The sequence below is a fragment of the Mustela nigripes genome, chromosome 15, assembly GCF_022355385.1.
Source record: "Mustela nigripes isolate SB6536 chromosome 15, MUSNIG.SB6536, whole genome shotgun sequence".
In the NCBI taxonomy this organism is placed as follows: Eukaryota; Metazoa; Chordata; class Mammalia; order Carnivora; family Mustelidae; genus Mustela; species Mustela nigripes.
In genome coordinates this window covers 21,739,044-21,763,540 of record NC_081571.1, presented here as the reverse complement: position 1 = coordinate 21,763,540, position 24,497 = coordinate 21,739,044, and the positions used below count along the sequence as shown (strand labels likewise).

The window sequence follows — 24,497 nt, the reverse complement described above, 5'->3', positions numbered from 1 at the left end:
TTTTTTGAGAGGGAGCGAGAGAGAATCTTAAGTAGACTCCCTGCTGAGTGCCAAGCCCCACCCAGGCCTTGATCTCAGGACTCTGAGATCATGACCTGAGCCAAAATCAAGAGCTGGATACTTCACTGACTGCGCCACCCAGGCGCCCCCATGAAGTACATCTCTGTGTTTGCCACCATCAGGCTTTGTTCCTGTTTTCCTTTCCTTCCTCTGTTAGAAATGTGGACAGTGTGCCTTCTCTCACCCTCCACTTACCTACTTTGAAACATTCTCAATCTAAACCCATGTATAACAACAGCAAACCAAATCACACATGGCAGAGGGACTCAGTCACTCTTCTTCCCTTGACGACTTACCTCAAGTCTAGTGTCTCTATGACAGTAGATAGATTTCCCTGTCATTGCCTTCCTGGAGAGATGTTCTACTCCTCCTCATCCTTTCAGTTCAGACATTGGGTTATGACTAAGGCCACGCTGCTCTTATTTCACAATATCAGTGGAATTAATAATTTTGTCTTCTTTACTATCTGTGTCTCTCACATGCACACACATGCATGGGGCATGTCATCAGTTGGATGCTTAACCGACTGAGCCGTTCAGGCACCCCAACATTGCTCATATATTTTAAACGTCCATGTTCAGTGTATTTAGTGGAATTTCCCTGCTAATGTTGTCAGCCATATATTAAAACTCACCGTGTGTGACGCACGTAAGAAATGATTTTTGATCACGTGGTCAAATCATTCTTACCTTGGACCCCCTTCCCTGCAGGCTGAGAAGCCAACTGTCTTGCTTTATGTGTGAGGCTATGACTAAAGTCCTCCCGAATGACCTAAGATGGAACACATGTGTCAAGGACCTGCTAACCAAAATCTCTGCCAAAATCCACACAGAATCATCTCCAAGCTCACCTCGGGAGTCAAGTATTTGGCAATAAGCTTCTCTAAAAAGGGCCTTTTCAAAATGGAATTAATAGACGGCCGATCTCGGGGAGATACTTCAAAGAGTTGAGATATCAAGGCTTGCAGGTCACAGGAGAACGTTGTGGGTATCGGGGCAAAATGCGCTTGACAAATCTTCAGAACCAACTGGTGTAAGTTGTGACCCTCAAACTGAAAGGACAAGGAATGGTGACATTAAATCACAGAAAACGTTAAATACTAGTTTGTAAAGTAGTATCAAGGAACAAAACAATGTTTCCAGCCGGTGCTCAACAGAAGGGCCCCCACGCAGGCAGGCCTGTGGCAGAAACACACCCCTGCACTGGGGGGTGGGGTCTGTGCCTGTCACCCTCAGATTCCTGCACCCAGGACTGGGGTGGGGTGCTCGTACTGACCACCCTTCCCTGATCCAGCTGAGGGACCCTGGGGAAGCAATCCTTTTGCTTTTGCTCAAGCTGGACTTTATAAATTAAAAAAGTGGAAATTGAATCTTAAAACAAAGCGAAACTGAAACACAACGTTATAAGGCTTCAATTAGAAGTACTATGGTCCACCCTAAATGGTTTTCATCAAATAATATTTGATGAGTAGATATTATAGGCAGTTACACAATGTGATGCCACGTTATATAAAACAAGCTTTTCTGGGGCGCCTGGGTGGCTCAGTGGGTTGGGCCGCTGCCTTCGGCTCAGGTCATGATCTCGGGGTCCTGGGATCGAGTCCCGCATCGGGCTCTCTGCTCAGCGGGGAGCCTGCTTCCTCCTCTCTCTCTCTGCCTGCCTCTCTGCCTACTTGTGGTCTCTCTCTGTCGAATAAATAAATAAAATCTTTAAAAAAAAAACAAAAAAAAACACAAGCTTTTCTTAGTTTTAATTTCTTCTTATGAAAATAATATTTGTTCATTATGAAAAACTGGAAGCAAGAGGAAGCTACAAACAGGGTAAATATGTATAATTTTGTCAGCCAAGGGTATATTTCCTTCTAGTCTTTTAAAACAATGTTTACTGGGGTGCCTGGTTGGCTCCGTGCATAGAGCATGTGACGCTTGATCTCAGGGTTGGGATCAAACCCCACATTGGGCACAGAGCTTATATTTTGAAAAAAGTAAAATAATGTTTACAGAGTTGAAGTCATAACAATATGAAAGTTTACACCTTGCTTTCTTTTTTTTCTTTTTAAGATTTTATTTATTTATTTGACAGAGAGAGATCACAGTAGGAGAGAGGAAGGGAAGAGATCACAGAGAGAGGAAAGGAAGCAGGCCCCCTGCTGAGCAGAGAGCTTGATGTGGGACTCAATCCCAGGACCCTGAGATCATGACCTGAGCCGAAGGCAGCGGCTTAACCCACTGAGCCACCCAAGCACCCCTACACCTTGCTTTCTAAATTAACAAAGCAAAAACATTTCCTCAAAACTTCTTCATTAACCAGGGGCACCTGGGTGGCTCAGTGGGTTAAAGCCTTTGGCTCACGTCATGATCCCAGGGTCCTGGGATCAAGCCCCAAATCAGGCTCTCTGCTCAGCAGGGAGCCTGCTTCCCCCTCTCTCTGCCTGCTGCTCTGCCTGCTTATGATCTCTGTCTGTCAAATAAATAAATAAAATCTTTTAAAAAAATGTTAAACTACTTTCTGATCTTTCTTTAAAAAAAAAAAATTCTTCGTTAACCAGAGAATCTTCCATTGTATGAGGCCATGGATTTACACATGAGCATAACGTTCGATGACACAGTAAAGATCAGGTTTAATCAGGCTATTACTAGCTGTCTGATCTTTGACAATAATAATAGTAGTAATAATAAATAACAATAATAACAGCTGTGTAGAAAAGTGTTCACACAGCAGGTTTAAGACTGCTTTCCTTAGAAAGGCCCCCTTGGGGTGCCTGGGTGACTCAGTGGATTAAGCCTCTGCATTTGGCTCAGGTCATGATCTCGGGGTCCTGGGATTGAGCCCAGCATCGGCTCTACTCAGCAGGGAGCCTGCTTCCTCCTCTCTCCCTGCCCGCTGCTCTGCCTACTTGTGATCTCTCTCTCTCTCTGTGTCAAATGAATAAATAAAATTAAAAAGAAAGAAAGAAAGAAAGAAAGAAAGAAAGAAAAGGAAGAAAAAAAAAAAAAGACAGGCCTCCTTACCATATTGGCCCTTGGCTGGCTTATGGGAACTCACATTTCTGGAGAGTTCGCACGGCTCCCTCAGTGCTCAGAGTGGCTCTCTTTGCCTACACTGATGGTGCAAACAATATGGTTGATGCTGAACACCCGCTTCTTCCTGGGAGTCTGGAAGCGTGGTACCTGCCAGGCATAGGGCGCCTGCATGACCAGTTCCACATCAAAACCCTGAGCACTGGGTCTCTAAGGAGCTTCCCTGGGTGAGAACCTTTCACACGTGCTGTCACTGCTTTTGCTGGAGAAAGTAGCATGACTCCTGTGTGACTCCATTGGGAGAGGGTCTTAGAAGATTGTGTCTGGTTTCCTACAGACTTCACCCCACGCACCTTTTCCCTTCGCTGATTATATATTTGTGCACAGTTGACTTTTAAGGAAAATATGCTGTTTAGCTTGGGTTTTTTACTGTACAAGTTGCACATTTTTCCATGTCTGTATATATGGATTGATCACTCATCTTAATAGTTTGTCCATGTGATTTTTAACAACCTAATAACTCCAAACATTAACCTTTTTCCTCTCAAAAGTTAATTTCACTTTTAGAGTTTTAATGATTCAAGATTACTCTGATGATTAACATACTTACAGGATGTTTGAGTGCGCAAAGCTCATATAAGACACAGCCAAGAGACCAAATATCCCTGGGGAAGATAAGAGATCACATGCCAAGAAATAGCCATAATTCTCAATTAAAGTCTTTATCCTTACAGTGACTGATATTTGTGTATTCTTACAATTTTACAGCTTTTATCCTTACTTTTTCAATTCTTTGTCCTACTAAGGTAAGGGGTCACATCGAAACAAGGCACAGTTTGTGAGAATCCTAGCAGTGAAAAGATATACTAACTTTGCTACAATCTGAGGGCTCAGTGTTTACCTCCGCTTCATGTGCTCGGAGGAAATGTGTGTATGTAAGGAATTCTGAACGATTTGGAGGAAGCTGGCAAGACTCAAACATGGATTTGTTTTGATTCAAAGGGTAAAATTTGGTTGATTTAGGAAGGTATATTCTTCTTAAAGCCACTGACAGAACCAAAGCTCTATTAAGAGACAACATAGTGACAAACCATAAGAGACTCTTAATCTCACAAAACAAACTGACCCAGTTGCAGCAGGGCAGGGGGAGGGGCTGATAGGGAGGAAGGATAGGGAGAGGGTGGTGGGGGGTTATGGACATTCGGGACAGAATGTGCTATGGTGAGTGCTGTGAAGTGTGTAAACCTCGCGATTCACAGACCTGTACCCCTGGGGCTAATAATACATTATATGTTTATTTAAAAAAAAGAGAGAGAGACAACATAGTATCTGGCACTAAATAAATTGAAAATTGTGCTTGTAATGTATGACCAGAGGCTTGCTCTTCAGTACTTAGTGCTTTTATGTGATTGGTGTAATAAGGAGTTATCTTATAAAAAAGGCATAATTAAATCTAAAAAAAAAAAAACAAAGAAAATACAGTGAGAAATGAAACAATGAACACAAGGATTCTGTAAAGTGAGGAAAACAGCCCCACTGTTTAGCCACACTTCTTCTGAGTGTGGGCAGGAGCAGAGGGAGACATCCTGAAGGCTTGAGGAAATGAAGATTGATTACAGAATAGGTAGGAAACAATTTCCAACTGCTTTCTAGTGTTTTCCTAACAGTTTCTAGAAACTCACAGACCACTTCCCACGACCACTCAGAATTTTATAATCACCGGGTCTTCCCTAGGCCCACACCCTCCCCTGTCCCAGAGCGCCCTCTATACCAGCCAGTGTGGTCCATTCCAGCACTGGGTGGAAACTTCTACAAGTCTCCTATGCCCTATGTGGGGTGGGGGCTACAGTGAGCCAGGGACTGGTTTCCTGATCCACCAGGCAGCAGCTACCCAGCTGATTATTGCTAAGGTCTTCCAATTAACAAAAGCACCAAGTCAGCATATTTAAATGTTGACTCAAGTATTGAGTCAGTACAAAACAATGCAAATGATCGAGGGTGCTTCTCTGGACAGTCCCCATTTCCACGCAGGCTATACTAGCTGCATTCCTGCCCAACTGGAGGCCAAACCCCTTCTTGGTATTATTCTAGGCTATTCCAGGGGAAAAAAAAAAAAAAAAAGCTTGTTTTTCTATTATGCAGAGAAATATTTACTACTCTTTTTAGAAATCTCTACCATCTGGCCTCTGCCCTCCACTTATCTCTTGCAAAGTCAAACAGCCAAACATCCCTTGAGTACTTTCCAAAACAAATGCAAAATTAACCCCTAGAAGGAATTCAGTCCTTCTAGGTATTGTTAAGGTATTTCCAGCTTTAAAACCCAGCTAGTTTTGTGTAGGAGATAGTAGGCTCTGGTATCTCCTACACAAAACTAGTTGGGTTTTAAAGCTGGAAATACTTTAACAATTGCCTAACAGCTAGGGGAACTGAGACCTACAGAGGTCAATCGATGATGCGGTCAACATGGTGACAGGCCAAGGCTAGGGCTCCTAGCTCCTAATCCAGTACTCTCATTGCTTTCTCCCTGACCCCTCCACAACACTTTCCTGTGTAAGGCTAAACAGTGTTTGGAAGGTATGAAAAATCAAAAAGATGCATATCACAGGGACTGCAATTTTCCATGTTAGTCTTTTTATCACTTGTGTCTTCAGATGAAATGTCTTTCTTCTAAATATGTTCAAAAGCTTCAGGGGACACTGAGGTGGTTGGAGACAGTCACCGTGATCCCCATTTCACAGGTGAAGGAAATGAAATTATGAAAGTACCATGAGAAAGAATCTGCCCGCTTTATAGAGACTTTTGAACCAATCGTTGGCAACTCACGTTTTATTGTTGTAGGGTTTATTCTGACAGATCTCTGGGGATAGGTAGTATGGTGTTCCAACACAAGTTCTAGCGAGTTCCATGGAACTAGTAAGTTATGTTAGATAATAAAATAACATGGTTTGTTATTGGAGTATATGTTATTGCATATTAATAACAGAGTAGTAAAATAAATTGATTTTTAAACTTATACTTCACCAGCCCAAAATCTACACATAAACAAATATTTATGGTTAAAGGCTTCACAAAGAAATACGATTGTTACATTACAAAACTCTTAGATGTGGAAAGAGTTCCCCCTTTCCAATTATCAAAGTAATGCAGACATGACTTAAAATTTGGAAAATATGGGAGTGAATAAAGAAGAAAAAAATTACCTAGAATCTTACTATTCCAAAATAGTTATTATTAAAATGTGGATATATTTGCTTCTTGTTTTTTTTCCATGCCTATTTTTCATATAGCTGTTGTGATCACAGAGTATTTAAAATTCCGAATTCCATTTTTGTCTTAATGTAACAAAGTTTGTTCTCACATTATCAAGAAGTCTTCAAAATCATAAATGTGAGTGGTCATGTAACATTCAGGTATATGCTTGTGCCAAGCTTTATAAAATTTACCCATTTCCCAATTATTAGGCATTTAAATTAGTCCAAATATCAAACTATTCATTTAGAACAAAGAGAACATTTAAAAAACTCTTGATGTTTATTACCAACAAAATGTCTTCCAAAATAGTTGCATCAATATATTGCCCAGAGCATGTGCGAATTTGCCTGTTGCACTCAATTCTCACCAGCTTTATGCATATGCAGTCACAACTCATTTGATAAACTTATATCATACTATAAAACATTGCTACTATCTTTCTATTATACCAAGATTAATCTTGGAAATTTTAATCATAGGCAAAACATCATATGAATGAATGATTTAATGAATTTATATAAATAGCTCTCTAAAATTATCTGGAAACCAAACTTTAAATATCTTAATTCATGATACCTAAAAATACATATTTTGGCTGTTATAAATAGAAAATGATTTTTAAAAATACTTACTTGTTCAGAACTCTTGCTATACCAAAGTCCCCAAGTTTTGCAACCATTCCACTCTTGCTAAGAAAAATGTTCTATAAATGGAGAAAATGCTATGTTGTTGGAGATATTTCAAGAAAACGAAAGATCAGTTCTGTCTTGATCTCTCCAAGCTGTTACCTGAGCTTTTATGTCTCTATGTAAGATCTTCCTGTCATGAATATATTTTAGTCCTAGAGAAATCTGTACAAACCAACTCAGAATCTGTAGAGGGAACATAAAACAAAGCCAATCAGTAGTCTGGTGGCCATTGAAATGTCTTCATGAAAATATGCAAAAAGAGAGAAATAACATATTTATGTGTATGTATTTATGTGAATGAAACTATTTTAGATATATCATCTAATCACACTATTCTCTTTTTATAGAAAAAAAATGAAGGTGCACAAAGGCAATCTAAATGTGCAGGTAACGAAGGGAGCTCCACGTACAGAAAAGAGACGATGCAGAAGCAGAGGAGAGAGGGAGGCAGTTCCTGCTTTTTTTTTCTCTTAACACAGGTTTGCTGACTGCATCAGGATAGCAGATAAGCAGCATTTCCTGATAACCCTGGTGCCATCAGTGTTTCCTTTTCCATGGAAAGGGGTTGCCAAGGCAGAGAGGGAAAGAGGAAGCAGAGAATCTGTGAGGTTATTAAAATTTTCAATGAACTATCAATATATGTGTATATAATATAAAAACAAATATTTTACTTTTGAAATTTTTGGAACTTAATTTCATTTCTTAGTCATGATTTTATTTTATCTTAGCTGGCCATGAGCTTCTTTTTAAAAATATGTTCTATGCTTATAAAGACTTCTTTAAACTTCCAAAATGTCATTGGTTCCTTGTCCGCCAGATTCCACAAAAAAAGGACAACAAAAGAAAAAAATAGCCATACTCCAGATGCTAAGATTGTAATTTTAGCTCTTTTCCAACAAAGGGAAAAATTTTGTGGTGAAGACCATTTTTATTAAATGTGGCAAAATAGGGGCGCCTGGATGGCTCAGTGGGTTAAAGCCTCTGCCTTCAACTCATGTCATGATCCCAGGGTTCTGGGATCGAGCCCCACATCTGGCTCTCTGCTCAGCAGGGAGCCTGCTTCCCCCCCACCTCTGGCTGCCTCTCTGCCTACTTGTGATCTCTCCCTCTCTGTGTGTGTCAAATAAATAAATAAAAATCTTAAAAAAAAAAAAAAAGGCAAAGCAAACTTTAAAAAAAATGTGGCAAAATAATCCCTAGAGGGGAAGAAAGGAGGGTTTCTACAAATACTGAATTTAATGTATAATATGAAGGAGCATAGGAAGGATGGTTGATTAAATTTACAAAGTTTTAGGGATAAATGTGTACTTTCAAACTATTCCATTTTAGCTCTAGGAGGAAATGACACCGGTGTGAGGTCTTTCAATAGTAAAATAGGACACAGAAACAAACTGCCCAAAGACGGCGGCGGAAAGACGGCGGCGGAAAGACGGCGGCGGGCCATTCCTGAGCGCTGCTCCCCACCCGTCACACAGGCCCCATTCGGATTCCCTTCCACACACACACATTCCTGCTGTGCCCTTCACAAGCACAGCTCCCAAGAGGGTTCCAAAGGACGCTCAGAGGGTGGAAGAAAAATGTGTTTGTGTGAAGAGAGAATGGGAATCGAGGCCATTATTCTTGGCCTTTCTCTCCTCTCTCTTCATAATCAATGAAACTAAATAGCCATTGCCATGAAGGGCCCCTATGCTCCCTAGCAAAGTGGGAGAGCTATTTTATAACAGCGTACTAAATGGTAAAAGGAAGAAGAGTGAAGCTATAAATATGTCACATTTAAAATGGCTGAGGAATAGCCACGTTCACAATTTTTTAGCCATGAAGATTGATCTCAAGGGCATCCTACTTGAGATTGCCCCAAAACAGCACTATCTTCTTCTCAAGGTTCACTCTCAAAAAGAGATTCAATTTAAGTTCAATTGCAGATCTGTTCTGTACTAAATCTATCAACAATATTGATCCACTACTGTACGTTTGAATTTCTCTGCCAGAAATCATGCTGTATATATACACAGCCTCGTACCTATGGCATTATGAATTTAATTCCCCCTAGTATGAATTAAAAGGCAAACTGGAGGCATTTTTACCTGATCTTCACTAAATAACACTCCCCGTTGTCTACGGATCCTTCTCATGAGATCCCCTCCGTCACAGTACTCCATCACAATGAACAACCTGTTGTTCTCTGTAAGAAAAGGCATCATTACCTTTCGTGCTCTCAAAAGTGGAGAATATACAGAAAATGCATTATACAACAGTTAAAAACGCTGGCTGCAGAATCATGGACTGGATTCTCGGCCCACTTCGCCACTTAACATTCTTAGCTCTTTGACTCTGGGCAAGTTATTTAAATTTCTCTGTGCCTCATTATCTCATCTGTAAGGTGGAGATAATAATATGGAAACTCCTCTAAGGATTGTTGCAAAGGTTAAACGAGTTCATCTGTGTCAGAGACTCACAACAATGCCTGCATATAATGAGAGTTCCATAAATGGTAACAACGATTATGAACACATTCCTGCCAGAGATGAGAAATCTTCTGTTATACGGCAGCCATGAATCTTAACCCAAACCCCAGGAAGCATTAATAGACCTTTGAACTTTGGGTGTAACCTTTTATTTATATGGCACTTACTCAACTATGTCGTTGAGCACAATGGACACTCTTCTAAACTAACCTCTCCCTGACCTACTTTCTGTAGTCATCACCATTCCTGCTGCCCACTCAGGGGTACCCCTGGAGCCTACTAGACTCTCCCGCATGCTCAGGTACCTCTGTTCCCATGAATTGTCACCAAGATCATGGTGTCCATCCCCAAATCTGTTCAGCCAATTACACTTGTTATTGCCATTATTGCACGAACTGATGAAAAATGAATGGAAAAAAGACAGATGTGGTTATTTCTACAAAACCTATGTTGACTACTGTGGAGAACTCAGTAAAAGAAAGTAGCTTTAAAAAACAAAGAGGGGTGTCTTCGACCTACATGTTGGGTAAGACAAGTGGAAAATAACTGACAAAGCTTTAAAAAGACTGTGCACCCAGACTGTCTGTAAATTCTGACTCCACTCTAAGGAAAGGAAATGGGAAGCCAGAAACAAGGGGAGTAGTCTGCCCAAGAAGGAGTCTTCAGAAGTCTATTCCATGTGTTCATCATCCAAGATGAGGCCTTGGTCTTATATCAAAAGTTTGGCAAATGATTGTGCATTTATAGATGAAAATAAATATGTGTGTGCAATTTCCTGCTCAACCAGTTTTTCCCCAGAACCAGCCAACCGCCAGCGGGGCTCCTGCTGGAAAGGGCTCCTTCTCTGTTGTTCGTTTCTCCCACTCCTCTGTGGGTTCCCTGCAGACAGAGTCCCCACTTTGTTCTTTTGTCTTCCCTACACCTGGCATGGGAACTGCCACCTGGAAGGGGCTTCAGGAAGGGCGGTTAAGTGGTTTCATAAAATCATCTAAGGAACGCAACAAAAAACGGCATAAAATCAGGCTTAAAAACAAGTATTAATCCTCCTCGTGTTTTGCCTCATGTTGAGTATCCACTAAATTTCAGAATCTCTTGCCAAAGAGCTATCATTTGCTCCCTCTCTCTTTCAAGGAGCTTAAACCAGCTCCAGAGAGAGGCTGTGAGCACCTTGATAGCGTCTGCCCTCCACTGCGGCTAATTCACAAACTCAGGGCTCCTCTCACAGAACACTCCCACCTCCTTAAAGGGGACAGATCCATTCATTCATCAACGGACCGTTATTGAGGACAGGCCAAGGAATGAGGTGCTGGGAATATAAAGCACACAAGCCATCCTTCCCGCATGAGGAGGCGACCGTTTAGTTGGGGAGTCGGTCAGCACAGGTGAGAAGAGCCACCGCAGTAGTCTGTGGCTTAGAGGGCAATGAAGACAAGAGACAGTGAACGACAGACCTGGAGAGTCCAGGAAGGTTTTAAGAAGGTGTTTCCGGACATGCCCTAATGATTTAGGGGGTAAATTATCTTTAGGAATGCGTGAGTTTTAGGAGAACTGCTATTTCTCATAGCTCAGTCCTTGAGAGGGCCACTTCAGTGATGAACGAATGGCAGTGGGACTGCCGAAATCAGGAAAACTAAGGAGAAAGGGCTCCATTTTACTTCCTTGCCACCAACCTTCAACTCACTCTGCCTTACACTGGCTTTCTGTGAAAGAAGTTAAGTGGCTGCTTCAGGATTAATCACGGCAGAGCCATCTTGAAGAAACTATTTGGGTCAATGAGTATCATTTGCTTCTAAATATGCATCCTCCCCCACCCGTCTAGCCACCATTAATTTTCGTATGCGATGGGCTTAGAACTTTCTGGAAAGATCATTTATATTCTCAAATTCTCCATCTGTTTAAGCAAAGTAAGCACTGTAGGGGAAGGGGGAAGAGGTATAAGAAATAATTATTGTCCGCATGGCCTCCAGTCTCACAGATGGAAATGAAGATTATACACTAGCGTTATAATACAGCATATTATGTGCCACGTGAGTACAAGTTTGGAGGTTCTCAGAGCAGACGTGAGAGAGGTTCCTTTCCATTAAGGGACAGATCTGTGTTTGGTCTTAAAGCAGGTATAATATTTGAAAATGCAGAAAAAAGGAGGAAAAGGATGCTCTAAAAAAGAAGTGCAGGACACACTATAGGGCAGCAACTTCTCGAATTATGAAGCTCACTGGTCATTAAACTTTCTAAACTACCGAGGGGCACTCATAGTAGGGACTAACATTAACCAAGCTTTCTATGGTCAAATTCCAACATGCAAAAATTAATTAATTAATATTGTAATTAATTCATTCTTAAGTGCACTTTGTAAAAATCAGGATGGCATCTTACAGACATTGGCATCTTTCAATTGGTTGCTGTGGACCCAGTGAATTAAATTAACCAATTTAATTCACTTGTAGTTTCCTTTTTATGTATGTACAAGAAGAACAGAAAGTAAATACGTCTTAAAAAGCTCTTTTAATACATAGAAAATAAAAATTAGGTTAAGGAAGAGCTCTGTTTTGTCAAGTTGGCAGTATTATTCCTCGGAATTAGCATGTAATGGTGCATCTAGTAACCTATGGCCCCTAGATTTGATGAAGTATCACCCATATCACCATCATTCCATAAAATAAGAGCATTTTAGTGCCCCAAATCAAGGAGGGACACAGAGTCAGCATCAAGAATGAAGGTACTTCTACTCTTCTCTCTTGCCCATTGCACTGTACTCACAAGACGTCCCACAGGGCTCTGTGTCTCTCCCCCACTTACAAACCTCTGCCTATATCATGGATGCTAGGACATTTGACTCCTGGGCCAGTGGCCAAGGACTTTATTACTCTTGGCAAAAGCAGGTGTCAGAGCTTCACATTAGCACTCATCCCACGGAGGTAAAACACATGAGCCTAGACGGACGTGTGCACCTGCTGTGGGCAACGTGACAAGAGAGGAACCTGAGCTGGAGGAAGCTGCCTCTTTCCAGTGAGCAGCAAATAGGCCAGCTCTGCCTTGGAGATATCTTGCCTTTCAAGTGTCCCTCACCACAAACCCGAGATACAGCCTGGGGAGACAGCGGTCAGGACTTTGCACTCCTGGCACGTTCGGCAGAGATGTGCAGAGATGCTCAGGGCCCACAGCAGACAGCCCTTCCCAAAGGCCTCCTGGCCAGTGCTTTAACCCGCCAGGCCTGCTCTTGCCCTCATGCCATTGCAGTAGCTGGTCCTCTGGCCCAGAAAGTTCTTCAGCAGAGCTGAGCGTGGATCTTCCAGCCTTTCCTCGAATGACCACCCTGCTAGAAATTGTTTCCATACTCCTGCCCCGCCCTTTTACGTTGCCCCAGTATTTACTACCTTCTAACATACTCTACAATGTGGTTCTCGGTTAGCCTCCATTTATTGTCTGTCTCTCCCCACCCACAGCCCCAGTGCACACACGGTGTGGGCTCCCTCCCTGGGAGTGCAGGTAGGACCTGTAGATACAACGGGCTATCACTCCCGTGACGATGTCACGACATACAGCAGAGGGGATTTCGCTGATATCGCTGAAGTCAGTTGACTTTGAGTTCATAGAAAAGGAGATTTTACCTGGGGGCCTTGACCTAATTATCAGAGCCATCAAGATCTAGGTCTAGAGGTCAGAGACAGAGGAAGGGAGAGATTGCAAGTGGAAGAAGGTCTACTGAAGGGGCCATAGGGCATGGAAGGGTTGTTGGCCTCCAGAAGGCCATAACTACCTCCAGTGAACAACTAGCAAGAAAGCAGACCCCTGGGCGCCTGGGTGGCTCAGTGGGTTAAGCCGCTGCCTTCGGCTCAGGTCATGATCTCAGGGTCCTGGGATCGAGTCCCGCATCGGGCTCTCTGCTCAGTAGGGAGCCTGCTTCCTCCTCTCTCTCTCTGCCTGCCTCTCTGCCTACTTGTGATCTCTCTCTGTCAAATAAATAAATAAAATCTTAAAAAAAAAAAAAAAAGAAAGCAGACCCCTCATTCTTATGATCCTAGTAGATGAGTTCTGCCAACAATGTAAGTAAGCAGGGCAGGGAACTCTGCACCTCCATGGAGAGACCAGACCCAGCTGTGGGGCCCTGAGCAGAGTCACACCCAGACCTGTGATCTAGAGGGGTCAGGAAAGGATAAATGGGTGTTGGTTGGAGCCATTGAATTTGTGATGGTTTGTTACGGAGCAATAGAAAACAACAGTGCAGGAAGAGCTTCTGCCTCCTGTGTTCACCGATGAAACCCAGGACACACCCAGCATGTAAGAGGACTTGATAAATATTTATTGAAGGAATTTAAGTGGAATCAATTTACCTATAGGAAAATCTCACTACATGTCCTGTTTTTCATACATCGCGTCAAACTTATAAAAAGTTCATGCTTTCTACAGACAAACATTTGCTGAACTAGAGCAATGGTGCTTCTGTTCCGAGACAAGCTGTTGAGAGTAAACAAAGCCTTTATCTTGATAAGCTCCAGGTTTCAAGTCCCGAAAACCTGACAGGCAAACCCAGGGCATCCCCATAGCTCTAACTTTCCTAAACACAGGGGCACTCAACTTCAAAAACAAAAAATAAAGCTGTTCTAAGAAAGTTTAAGCTTACAATATAAACAGACTCAGTGGAGGTCATTTATGTGGTCCAAATGACCTCTAATTTTATAATAGCACCTGTGTCCATGGTCCTCAAATGTCTATTTGGCATAAAGACATAGACTACTCTGTGAAAGGGGTCCAGTCCATGTAGTCACTCAACCACTGGGGATTAAGCACCTACTAAGCGCTGGATGTGGAGGATCAAGTGGTGACAGAAGAATTCTTAACACCACTATCCGAAAGGAATTTGGACTTAGTCCTCTAAACAGAGGCATGTGCACAAGGGCAGACGTGTTATGCAAGGTCAGTAGGGGGCGCCATAATGGGAACCGCAGTCTCGAAGAAGGCCTGAGCATGAGTAGACTTTAGCCAGACAGAGGGAGTCACAGCAACAACCCAAAGAATGAGGAAAAGAAAGATCGTCTTCTGGCTTTGTTAGGAATCCAAGAATAGGAAAGGAGGGCACTTTATTCAGTGGCTGCCCCTTAGAAGTTGTTCAAAAGAACTCGACTTCCTGCTCACGTCTACTGCTCCAGTCCCAGGAAGACCACACAAGAGCCCTGAGAACTCTCTTAAATACCCAGCAGTCAAAGAGGGCCATACAGAGAACTGCTCTGAACACAGTCATTTTAGTTTGTAAGGAACCAAGTGCTCTACACAGTGTGAAAGCTCAAAATAGAGTGGCTCTGCATATTTATCTCCTGATTTGTACACCCCCGAGGGCGCTTAAAGACATTGAAGACATTCCTACTCCATTAACTACTTACAGCCTGGGAATCCAAGCTCCCAGCCCAATGCCAGGGGTTGGCAGGGGGATGCCCCGTGGTGAGCTGTGGGCAGACACAGTGCATCACAGCCTAAGATGCACCCGACCTACAGGAAACGTGTTTATGGCCTGTCTCTTCCCCCTAGAAGGTAAGCTCTGCCAGGACAGAAACTTCTGCCTGTTTTGCTGACTGTAGACGGAGGCAGAAGAGATGTTGTGTTCAGGCATGTTTTTCCCCGCGAGCGTGGCTGTTTGCTGTAAGAGGATCGGGGGCTCACCTGTTGCCCCAGCACATGCAAGAACTCTCAGAGGCAGAGTACACCGTCCCTGTCACCCCATGACCCGGGCTGGCTGCATGGCTGCTTTGCCAACAGGAATGGGAGCTCAGACAGAAAATGAGAAACAGGTCACATCCTAACAGGGCTCTGAGAGTGATCGCGTGGCAGGCTCCGTGTCTTGTCCCATCCTCTCGCTCAGCATGCTCCCTGTCTTGGCTGTTCCATCACCTGGACCCCAGACTGCAGACCCCACCTGCTCACAGCCAAGGTGTAATGTGAGAAATCTATGTGGATTACTGGGAGGCCACAACTTAGGGGTTCTTACTGTAGCAAAACCAATACACCAGCATTAACTATCGAGGCAACAAGAATTAAGGAGAGGGAAAAATTAAGCAAACTTAGAAGTTTTCTACAAAAACTCACTAGCAAGGAAATAAAGTCAGTGTCTCAAATTATGATTTAAGGAAATGGGAAAATGAGTCCCTTTAAAAAAATGAATCTATGCACAGTTCTCAAAAATCTTTTCTAGATGTCTATGGGCCTACACTATATTATTAAAGCACTTGAAGAATATTAGAAAGCCAAACCTTGAAACGAACTGAAGAAGGTTACAATGTTGGGATGCTTCATTCGGGCCAGAAGAATTACTTCTTTCTTTGAAGCTTCTTTTTCTTGGTTGGGCATCTAAATTACATTAAGAGACAGAGTATAAAGATACTATTATCTATATAGTATTATCTATAAAGTAATCTAAGTAGTTATCAATAATTTGTTTTCAAGAAGATGCTTTCTGCTATCATCTAAAATTCTCGAAGATTTCATTGGCTTCTAATGCCACTTCTGAAACTGATCGTTCAATGGCAGGAAATGACATTCCTAGAATTAACAGCATGATCTATAGCGAATCAATGGTTTGTCGGTGATAATTGTAAACAAGAAAATAAATATTTCTGGTGTAGGTCTGCTGTATTAAAGGTTCAGTTGCTTTGGTGGCAACTTGTTAATTACTTAGGCCTCTGAAGGAAACTTATTTTAATATTTATCTCTCAGCAACAAAGAAATTCCTTATAAAAAGGCAATGTTCCAGCAGCAACCATTGCTGAAAAGAAACACATGAAATTAAAAAAAAAAAAAAAAAGTCATATATCCCCTCAATCAGGCTGGTAAAATTCTGTAGTAAGATTACTACATTTTTCATTTTCAAATAAAAATGGTCTCTTGAGACCTCATTTTGATTTGATGCATTTTCTTATTACTCGGCAGATCATCTACTGAAAGTATTTTTCGATTGTTTCGGTGCCAGTGGCAGTGGCCACACCTCGCTCTCACCCCTTCTTCCTCGTTCTTGACACTTTGCGATTGCCTGACTGGTCATCTCCACCTGACTTCTGGCCTGGCCGCACCCCCTTTCCAGCCCCAGCAGGTCACCTGCTCCTCTCCCCCGCTCCTTCTCTAATGGTCTTTAACACCAGCCCACCCGGTATGTGTGAGTTATCGTACTTCTCATCCTCACTGAGAGTTAAGCATTTTTTAAACATTAACGTTCTCAATCCCAACTTTACTGCCTCCTACCTATGTATCCTTCTGTAAATCATTTAAATCTCAGCTTCTGTCTCTTCCACCCCAATTTAAATGTAAAAACAGCTGCTCCATGTGAGTTTCAAAACACAAGTAACTGAATTACTCCTACGAGATTGACAGACTTGGCTACTCAACCACTTTAACTACTGTTTTTCAAAAGAACATTAGACACAAAACCAAAAGGCACACGTAGGTAGGTGACTGTATTTTTATAGCTAGGTACAAATACTGGCAATAGATGTGGCAAATATTTCAGTATCTATAATATGTAAGGAGTTCTGGCAAATTAACAAGGCAAAAAGGGCAAACCTGCTAATACAAATATGGCAAAATATTTTATGGGCAACTCATAAAAAAGAAAAGAAACAAAAATGAGAAACAGAAAAAAATATCCAACCCCACTCAATAATCTAAAGATCTAAATCTCCATCTTTCTCTGCCTGCCTCTCTGCCTGGTTGTGATCTCTCCCTCTCTGTGTAAAATAAATAAATAAATTTTTTAAAAAATTAAAGAACAAAGACTGAAATAAAATTTGATGCAATGTTTCACCTATGATATAAACAAAGACAAGTATGTTAATACCTAGGATTATCCAAAAAGCAGCAAACAGGCACACCTATACTTCTGGTATAGGTGTATAAATGTGGGGCGGAAGCAATTTTACAACATGAACTAAGAAACTTTAAATTGCTCCTGTTTTTGGCTTATTATCTCTTCTAGAAATTTATCGAAAGAAAATAATCAGAAATGTGACAAGTGTTTTCATATAAAACCTTCATTACCATGCTTTGTCATTAGTTTTTTAATTACTGTCATGAACAAGATGAAAGTGAAACTCCCCCTTGTCCTCCCCACCCATTCCATTAATTCCCATTCCTTAGGAGTAATTGCTGCTAATTGCTAAATATTTTTACTTAATGCACACAGAGGTAAACATGTGTACATAGTTTGTTTAATCAGAATAACTTAGGGGCACCTGGATGGCTCAGTTAGTTAAGTGTCCAACTCTTGGTTTTGGCTCAGGTCATGATCTCATGGTTGTGGGATCGAGTCTGTGTCAGGCTCTGCGCTTAACAGGAAGGCTGCTTCAGATTCTCTCTCCCTCTTGCTCACTCTCCCTGTCTCTCTCTCAAATAAGTAAATAAATAAAATCTTTCAAAAAGTGACTTATATTCTTATTACATGGTATTTAATCATCCCTAAAAAATTAAACATAAATGTCTGAAAATAAAAAAATAGTTAAATCATGGTGTTTCTTTTTATGTATTTATTTATTTACTTGACAGAGATCACAAATAGGCAGAGAAGCAGGTAGAGTGGGGAGGGGGGGAGCAGGATCCCTGCTGAGCAGAGCAGAGAGCCTGTTGCAGGGCTCGATCCCAGGACCCTGGGGTCATGACCTGAACCAAAGGCAGAGGCTTAACCCACTGAGCCACCCAGGCGGCCCTGGTGTTTCTTAACCTGATGTCATATTATGCAGTCATCAAAAATCAAGGGAGGCAAAGTGTTATAGCAGAAAGAGCCAATAGAAGAGTGAGAGAGATCTGTTGGCTGTTGGGCATCATTGAGCAAATCACTTAACATCCTTGAGCCTCAGCTCTTTTATCTATACAATGAGCCACAAGATAGATCTTCAGGGCTGTTGCAAGAATTAAGTGAATTGATATATGTAAATCACGTAGGATGGCAGAGGTAAAATAGGCACTCAGTGCTTATCACCCAGTGGTAAGCATTATCTTTATTATTGGGAACATTTAATATTATTATATGAGACTATTTTTCTAAGTTTATTTACTTACTTTTTTTTAGTAATCTCTACACCCAATGTGGGGCTTGCACTCACAACCCCAAGATCAAGAGTCACATGCACTTCCAACTGAGCCAGCCAGGGGCCCCAAAGAACATTTTACTATATAAAAACACTGAATGACTTGAGAAAATATTCATGACATACTGCTAAGTACAAAAAGATGCTATAGAAGAGTATATCTATCATGGCACCTATCATGCCAGTATCTTATAAAGTATTTATACATTAATAGCCTGGAGGGGCGCCTGGGTGGCTCAGTCGTTAAGTGTCTGCCTTCAGCTTAGGTCATGATCCCAGGATCTTGGGATAGAGCCCCACGTCGGTCTCCCTGCTCAGTGGGAAGCCTGCGTCTCCCTCTCCCACTGCCCTGCCTTGTATTCCCTCTCTCACTGTCTCTGTCAAATAAAGAAATAAAATCTTAAAGAAAAAAAAATAGCCTGGAGAAAAATGTACCATAATGTTTAAAGAGGGAGGTTACAAGTGATTGTATTTTCCTTTAAATGGCCTTATTTTGCCCTTCAGTTCTTTTAAAAAATTTGTGTAATGAACACTTTCATTTTTAATCAAGAAAGTATACAACACATTTTGGAGGCAAGAATCAAAAGAATAGGGGCGGCTGGCTGGCTCCATTGCTAGAGCACACAACTCTTGATCTCAGGGTTGGGAGTTCAAGGCCCACACTAGGGGAAGAGCTTACTTAAAAAAAAAAAAAAAAAAGAATCAAAAGAATATACTTGATAACAGTAGGATGATGAGAGAGAAAATAGTAGCTTGGTACTATTATAGTAGCTTGGTACCTGTAAGAAATAAGCCATAAGCCATTCAGGTTCTTGTATTTAGAGTTTACAGCATGGAGAGACACTGGTGATGTGAGGAAATGTAGATTTCTCTAGATAAGAAGTAATGAAAAACTACATTAGGGTAGAAAGGAAGAAAGAAGCAATACCTATTAATACTGGGACACCGGCCTTGCCAGGCAAATTTAATAATATAAAGAGATATGGGAAAGCAAGAAGAACAAGGCCTAATATGACATTCTCCTTAGTGATGGCCCGGAGGCCAGGGCAGTTCATGAGAAAATGGATGAAAAAAATCAGTGCTATATTAGAAAAATATGGTTGACTTTTTATTATGTATACTAAGCATGGGAGAGATACTATCAAGTGAATTAATATATATCCTTATAGAAAATTCACCTCCCCAATACTTTCTTCTTTCCTTAGAATTAAAATGGTGTTGTAATTCCTAAGTATGTACCATCTTAACAACAGAGCTAGAAGGCCTGAAAGTGTCTAGCCACTGAATTATTTATAATTATAAAAATGTATTGACTACCTACAGGGGCAAAGCATTATTAGGCGCTGTGTGGAAGGCCAAGACAAATAAGGTAGGCATTCTGCACGCACAGCACACACGGTTTAGTAAGGGGAGAAGGCACAGACACACACACACAAAACAAAGCCCATCAGAGAAGAGGACAATCAGTACCATAGCATCAGGACAGGTAAAAAGCTATGCATTTACACAGAGAGAGATTACTTCAAGTGGGAAGGTCCTGGAAGGTCTCCTGGAGCTCGGCCCCAAGCAAGTAGGGTCTTAATGCTTGGAAACGCGCAGGCAAAGACCTTCTTGAAAAAAGAGCCCCATGGGCGAGCACAGAGACAGCTGGGTATGTGGAGGGGAAGCTGGAAATGGAATTTGGGAAAACAAACCAGAGAGAGTGTGAAAACTAATCCAAAGAGCAAAACAATATAAAAGTACAAGGCAAAAATTACTCACAATCCCACATTCCACCTACATAACAAGAATCGAGTACATCTTCCTTTTATGTATGTGACTACATGCATCTATATTCTTGGAGAAAGAGAATACATATTTTTACCAAGAGTACTTCATTCTACATACACTGTTTTCTCAATTAGCAGAAGCTGTGACATTTCTCACGTCAACACTTCACCTGCAACATGATTTCTAAGAGCTGCTTCCTTTTTTATAAATGAAGTAACCAATCCCCTACTGTTCGACACTTAAGTTGCTTTCTGACTGTACATCTCCAGGTATTTCCTTGGAGTACACTCCCAAAAGTAGATCCTGGGATGTGTACTTTTTTCTCTATCTTTTTCAAAACAAAGATAGCTTTTTCTGCTTACACAAATAATACAGTTCAGGGGCGTCTGAGTGGCTCAGTCGGTTAAGCATCTGCCTTTAGCTCAGGTCATGATCTCAGGGTCCTGGGATCAAGCCCCACGTTGGGCTCCCTGCTCAGTGGGGAGTGTGCTTCTCTATCCCTCTGTGATCTCTCTCGTTTTCATTCTCCCTCAAATAAATAAATAAAAATGAAAAAAAATACAAAAAGAGGATTAATAATTTAAAAAAAGAATATATGCTTCATATTAAAAATTTTGAAAATGCAGAGGAGTACTAGAGATGAAATCCTATCACTCAGCAATAATCACAGTTAGTGTGCATGTGTGTGTGCATGTATGTGTGTGGGTACTATTAACATCACACACACACATACATATATAACTTTTGGTGGCCTGATTTTTTTTCATCCTTACAACTGTGGACCTATAATGCAAATAGGGCATGGATCCTTCTTTTTTTTTTGGCATGGATCCTTCTAAGGTTTTAAGGTTTTAATACATACTAATGAATTCCCTTCAGAGTGATACCAATCTACCTTCCCATCATCAGAGGAAGAGTCCCCACTTCCCCACTTTTATATTCTTTCTTATCTTTCCCAAATGTATAAGCAAAAAGTTGTATGTATTGATATATATTTCTTACTTTACTCATGAGTTTGAAGTTTTTGTATGATGACGTCTTTGGTTATGGGTTTTTCCTTTTTATTCATTTATAAAAGGCTAGCACTTTTTTGTTAATACTTGCAAATATTTTGGCATTCTGTCAACTTCCTTTCAATTTATTCGTGGTGTTTTTTTGTCATTCAGAAGTTTTATGTTTTCATGTACTCAAAAGTGACAATGCATCCAGTCATCTTTCCTGATGACTTCTGTCCTAGTGAAGGTCTGGGGACACGGATGGAGCATTATCAAAAATTTTCTACATGGAAGCCGGAGCCTTGGCAAAGATACTGAAGCAGCCCAGGGCATTGACCAAACAAATAAAACAAACTCAGAGAAGAGAAGGAGCCAACAGTATGTGGCAAGTAATCGGACATGGAGGGAGACAAGACTCATAGGTGATCCCATGGTTTTGAGCCTGGATCTCACAAGGACACTAATGCCATGAACACAGTGCAACACAGAGCAGATAAAATGCAGAACTGGGGGCTGGGAGGGACCAGGGCTGGAGAGAGTTTTAAGAGTGGTCTGCTTACTGGGAAAGACAAGAGTGAGGTGACTGCCCAGAGAAAGAGAAGAGAGTTGGCAAAGAACAGATGCTGGGGGACATCTACGGAGTGAGAGGGCAGACAGACCTGAGAGAGAGCAGCCAGATAAACAAAGGCAAGCAAACAGAACAATGTCGAGGAAAGAAGCTCTGAGAGTGCATTAGAATAATAGGACACTAGTAGTAGGATGCCACAGGGCCACGAGAAAGGACCTATACTGGTGAATAAAGCATTCTCTCCAAAGCTAACCATCTACACCTGAGCTTTAGTGTAAGTTTGGGAAGGTCTTTTGTTTTCCTTTGCAACATTAAAAAACTGTGGTAAAATATATAGAACATAAAATAAATACCATTTTAACCATTTTTAACTGTACAGTTCAGGGGCATTAAGTACACTCACGCTGTGCAACTTGTCAAGTAGATTTTACACACATTTTGGTTTTTTTTTTTTTAACTAAAGGGATTTTTTCAAAGATTTTATTTTTAAATAATCTCTACACTCATTGTGTTCCAGTTTCACAGATGCTTAACCGACTGAGCCACCCAGGTGCCCCTGGTCAACTGAGGCTTAATGTTCATACTATAAACTCAAAGGAGCCAAAAAAAAAAAAAAAATGACTTTCTTTTTCATACTAAATTAAAAGCCAACTGAATATATTACTGAAAATGAACAGGAATGTGAACTTCTTCACTTTACCTTCGCAAAATCGACCTCTTTAATAACACAGTACTTGCCATCTGATTTCCCGTTAGCCAAGAATGCTTTCCCGAAGGCACCTTCCCCAATGACCTTAATCACATCATAATTATCCATGGTGTCAACGCACGGTGGTTCCTGAAATCAGAGCACTGAAATTTTATTGCACATCTTTCATAAACGTGAACAAAGTCACACACAACCGACCACTGCAGTGTAAAGGAACTTCTTTTGGTAAAACTTTCCTACCAACCTCACCAAGACAAAGTCAAATAACTTTCCTTGGGATGGCAGGCAACAATGAAGGGGAAACATTTTTTCTTGGTGTAATCTGAGCTCCGACTCCGTTTTGATAACTGTAGTGTTGTGATCCTGGGGAAGTCACTTCATCCCTCAAAACCTCACTCTCCTAATTACTAAAATGGAAATAACAATACCTGGTTTTGCAAGATTGTTCTGAGAATCTAAGATACAACACCCGGGGGTCTTGGCTCCCCTGTAAAGGGGGAATGTCCTTAATACTCGTGCGGTTTTACAGTTCGGCCCTTCTCAACGGGGACTTGCTGCCCCCTAGGGGACATTTTGGGGATTTGCGGAGGTTTTTCTGTTCCTTGCAGAGAAGCGAAAAGCACTATGGCATTTAGAAGTGGTTGGGGACTGGAATACTAATATCCTGAGATGCGAGGCACGGTCCTGAAAATAAAGAAGTATCCCGCGGGCCTACAACCCTAGCAAGTCCCCACACACTTTCATGTGCATGGAAAAATCTATTTATAACGATCTGCAGCTAGCACCAAACTGCATTTTACATGTAAATACAGAATATTTTTTTTGCAGTTTTACTGAACACTGAATTTTCGAGGAAAGCAAACGCATGTAAATCAAGGCTTGGTTGTACTTTGTTGTGTTTGGAATATTACCAAGAATTGTGCACCGGTTTGGAAAATCACGCCCCCGCTGGCTGAGCTGCTCAAGGTAGCCTTAGCCAAGTGGAGACCTAACAGTGGGCGGCCGTCAAGGTGAGGTGCCTCCTAGCCCAGGCGCGGGCCCTTGGCTACTTCCCTACTTCTTCGACTGTGGTCGTACCAAGCATTTGCAGACTGAAATGCAAACTTTATTATAAACCGTTTCCTTGTATTTCCTCTTTACACCACAATTAGGACATCATGCCCACTTTTTTTGTTGTTGTTAGAGAGAGAGAGAGATACAGAGCCACAAGCACAGGCAGACAGAGTGGCAGGCTAGAGGCAAAGGGAGAAGCAGACTCCCTGCCGAGCAAGGAGCCCGATGTGGGACTCGATTCCAGGACGCTGGGATCATGATCTGAGCCGAAGGCAGCCGCTTAACCAACTGAGCCACCCAGGCGTCCCATCATGCCCACTTTTAAAACTTGCGTGAGCAGGCCGGTCAGGTTTTCGACCATTTGTGTCATGGTAGGAAAGGGGACAACTAGGTGGCATGGGTCTGGGAACCAGCTCCGCTGCCAGGGGAGGTCGGAGACACCCGAGGACCTGGTTTTAAGGGAGGCGGCTGCGGAATTGGAACACGAGGACTCCAGCCCAGGAGCTCCGGCGGCACCAGGGGGTGGAAGCCCCCAGCTCTCGGGACAAGCCTTCTACCTTAGGAGCACTCGGCGAGGCGGCCGCCGGCTGGGCTGCAGAGCTGGCTCCCGCGCCAGAGCTCGGTGTGTAGCGCGTTGCCACGGAGACCAACGCGGCCCGGGACTTCGGGAAGTTCCCGTCCAGCCCCTGTCTACCCTTCGGGGGCTCGGTCCCTATTCCCGCGGCTCCCGGAGCCCAGGGGGCAGCTCGGGGGCAGGATCCCGGGCGACCGGCCCGCAGCATACCTGTTGAGCCGGCTCCGCCGGGCGGGAAACTTCCTTGCGGGGGAATCTGGGTTCCCCCGCGCGC

General features: G+C 42.1%; 1 protein-coding gene across 1 annotated transcript in view; it reads right to left on the bottom strand.

Annotated features, from left to right (window-relative positions):
• NEK5 (NIMA related kinase 5) overlaps positions 1 to 24,497 on the bottom strand; it is a 58,748-nt gene extending 34,251 nt beyond the window's left edge. The window contains exons 1-10 of the mRNA XM_059377531.1: positions 24,434 to 24,497; positions 22,588 to 22,725; positions 15,732 to 15,828; positions 9,106 to 9,203; positions 7,121 to 7,204; positions 6,965 to 7,035; positions 5,904 to 5,990; positions 3,691 to 3,745; positions 911 to 1,111; positions 750 to 831 (exon numbers count right to left, since the gene is read on the bottom strand). Coding sequence (XP_059233514.1) covers positions 750 to 831; positions 911 to 1,111; positions 3,691 to 3,745; positions 5,904 to 5,990; positions 6,965 to 7,035; positions 7,121 to 7,204; positions 9,106 to 9,203; positions 15,732 to 15,828; positions 22,588 to 22,704 — 892 coding nt within the window. The 5' untranslated portion in view covers positions 22,705 to 22,725; positions 24,434 to 24,497. The remainder of the gene's footprint in view (positions 1 to 749; positions 832 to 910; positions 1,112 to 3,690; positions 3,746 to 5,903; positions 5,991 to 6,964; positions 7,036 to 7,120; positions 7,205 to 9,105; positions 9,204 to 15,731; positions 15,829 to 22,587; positions 22,726 to 24,433) is intronic.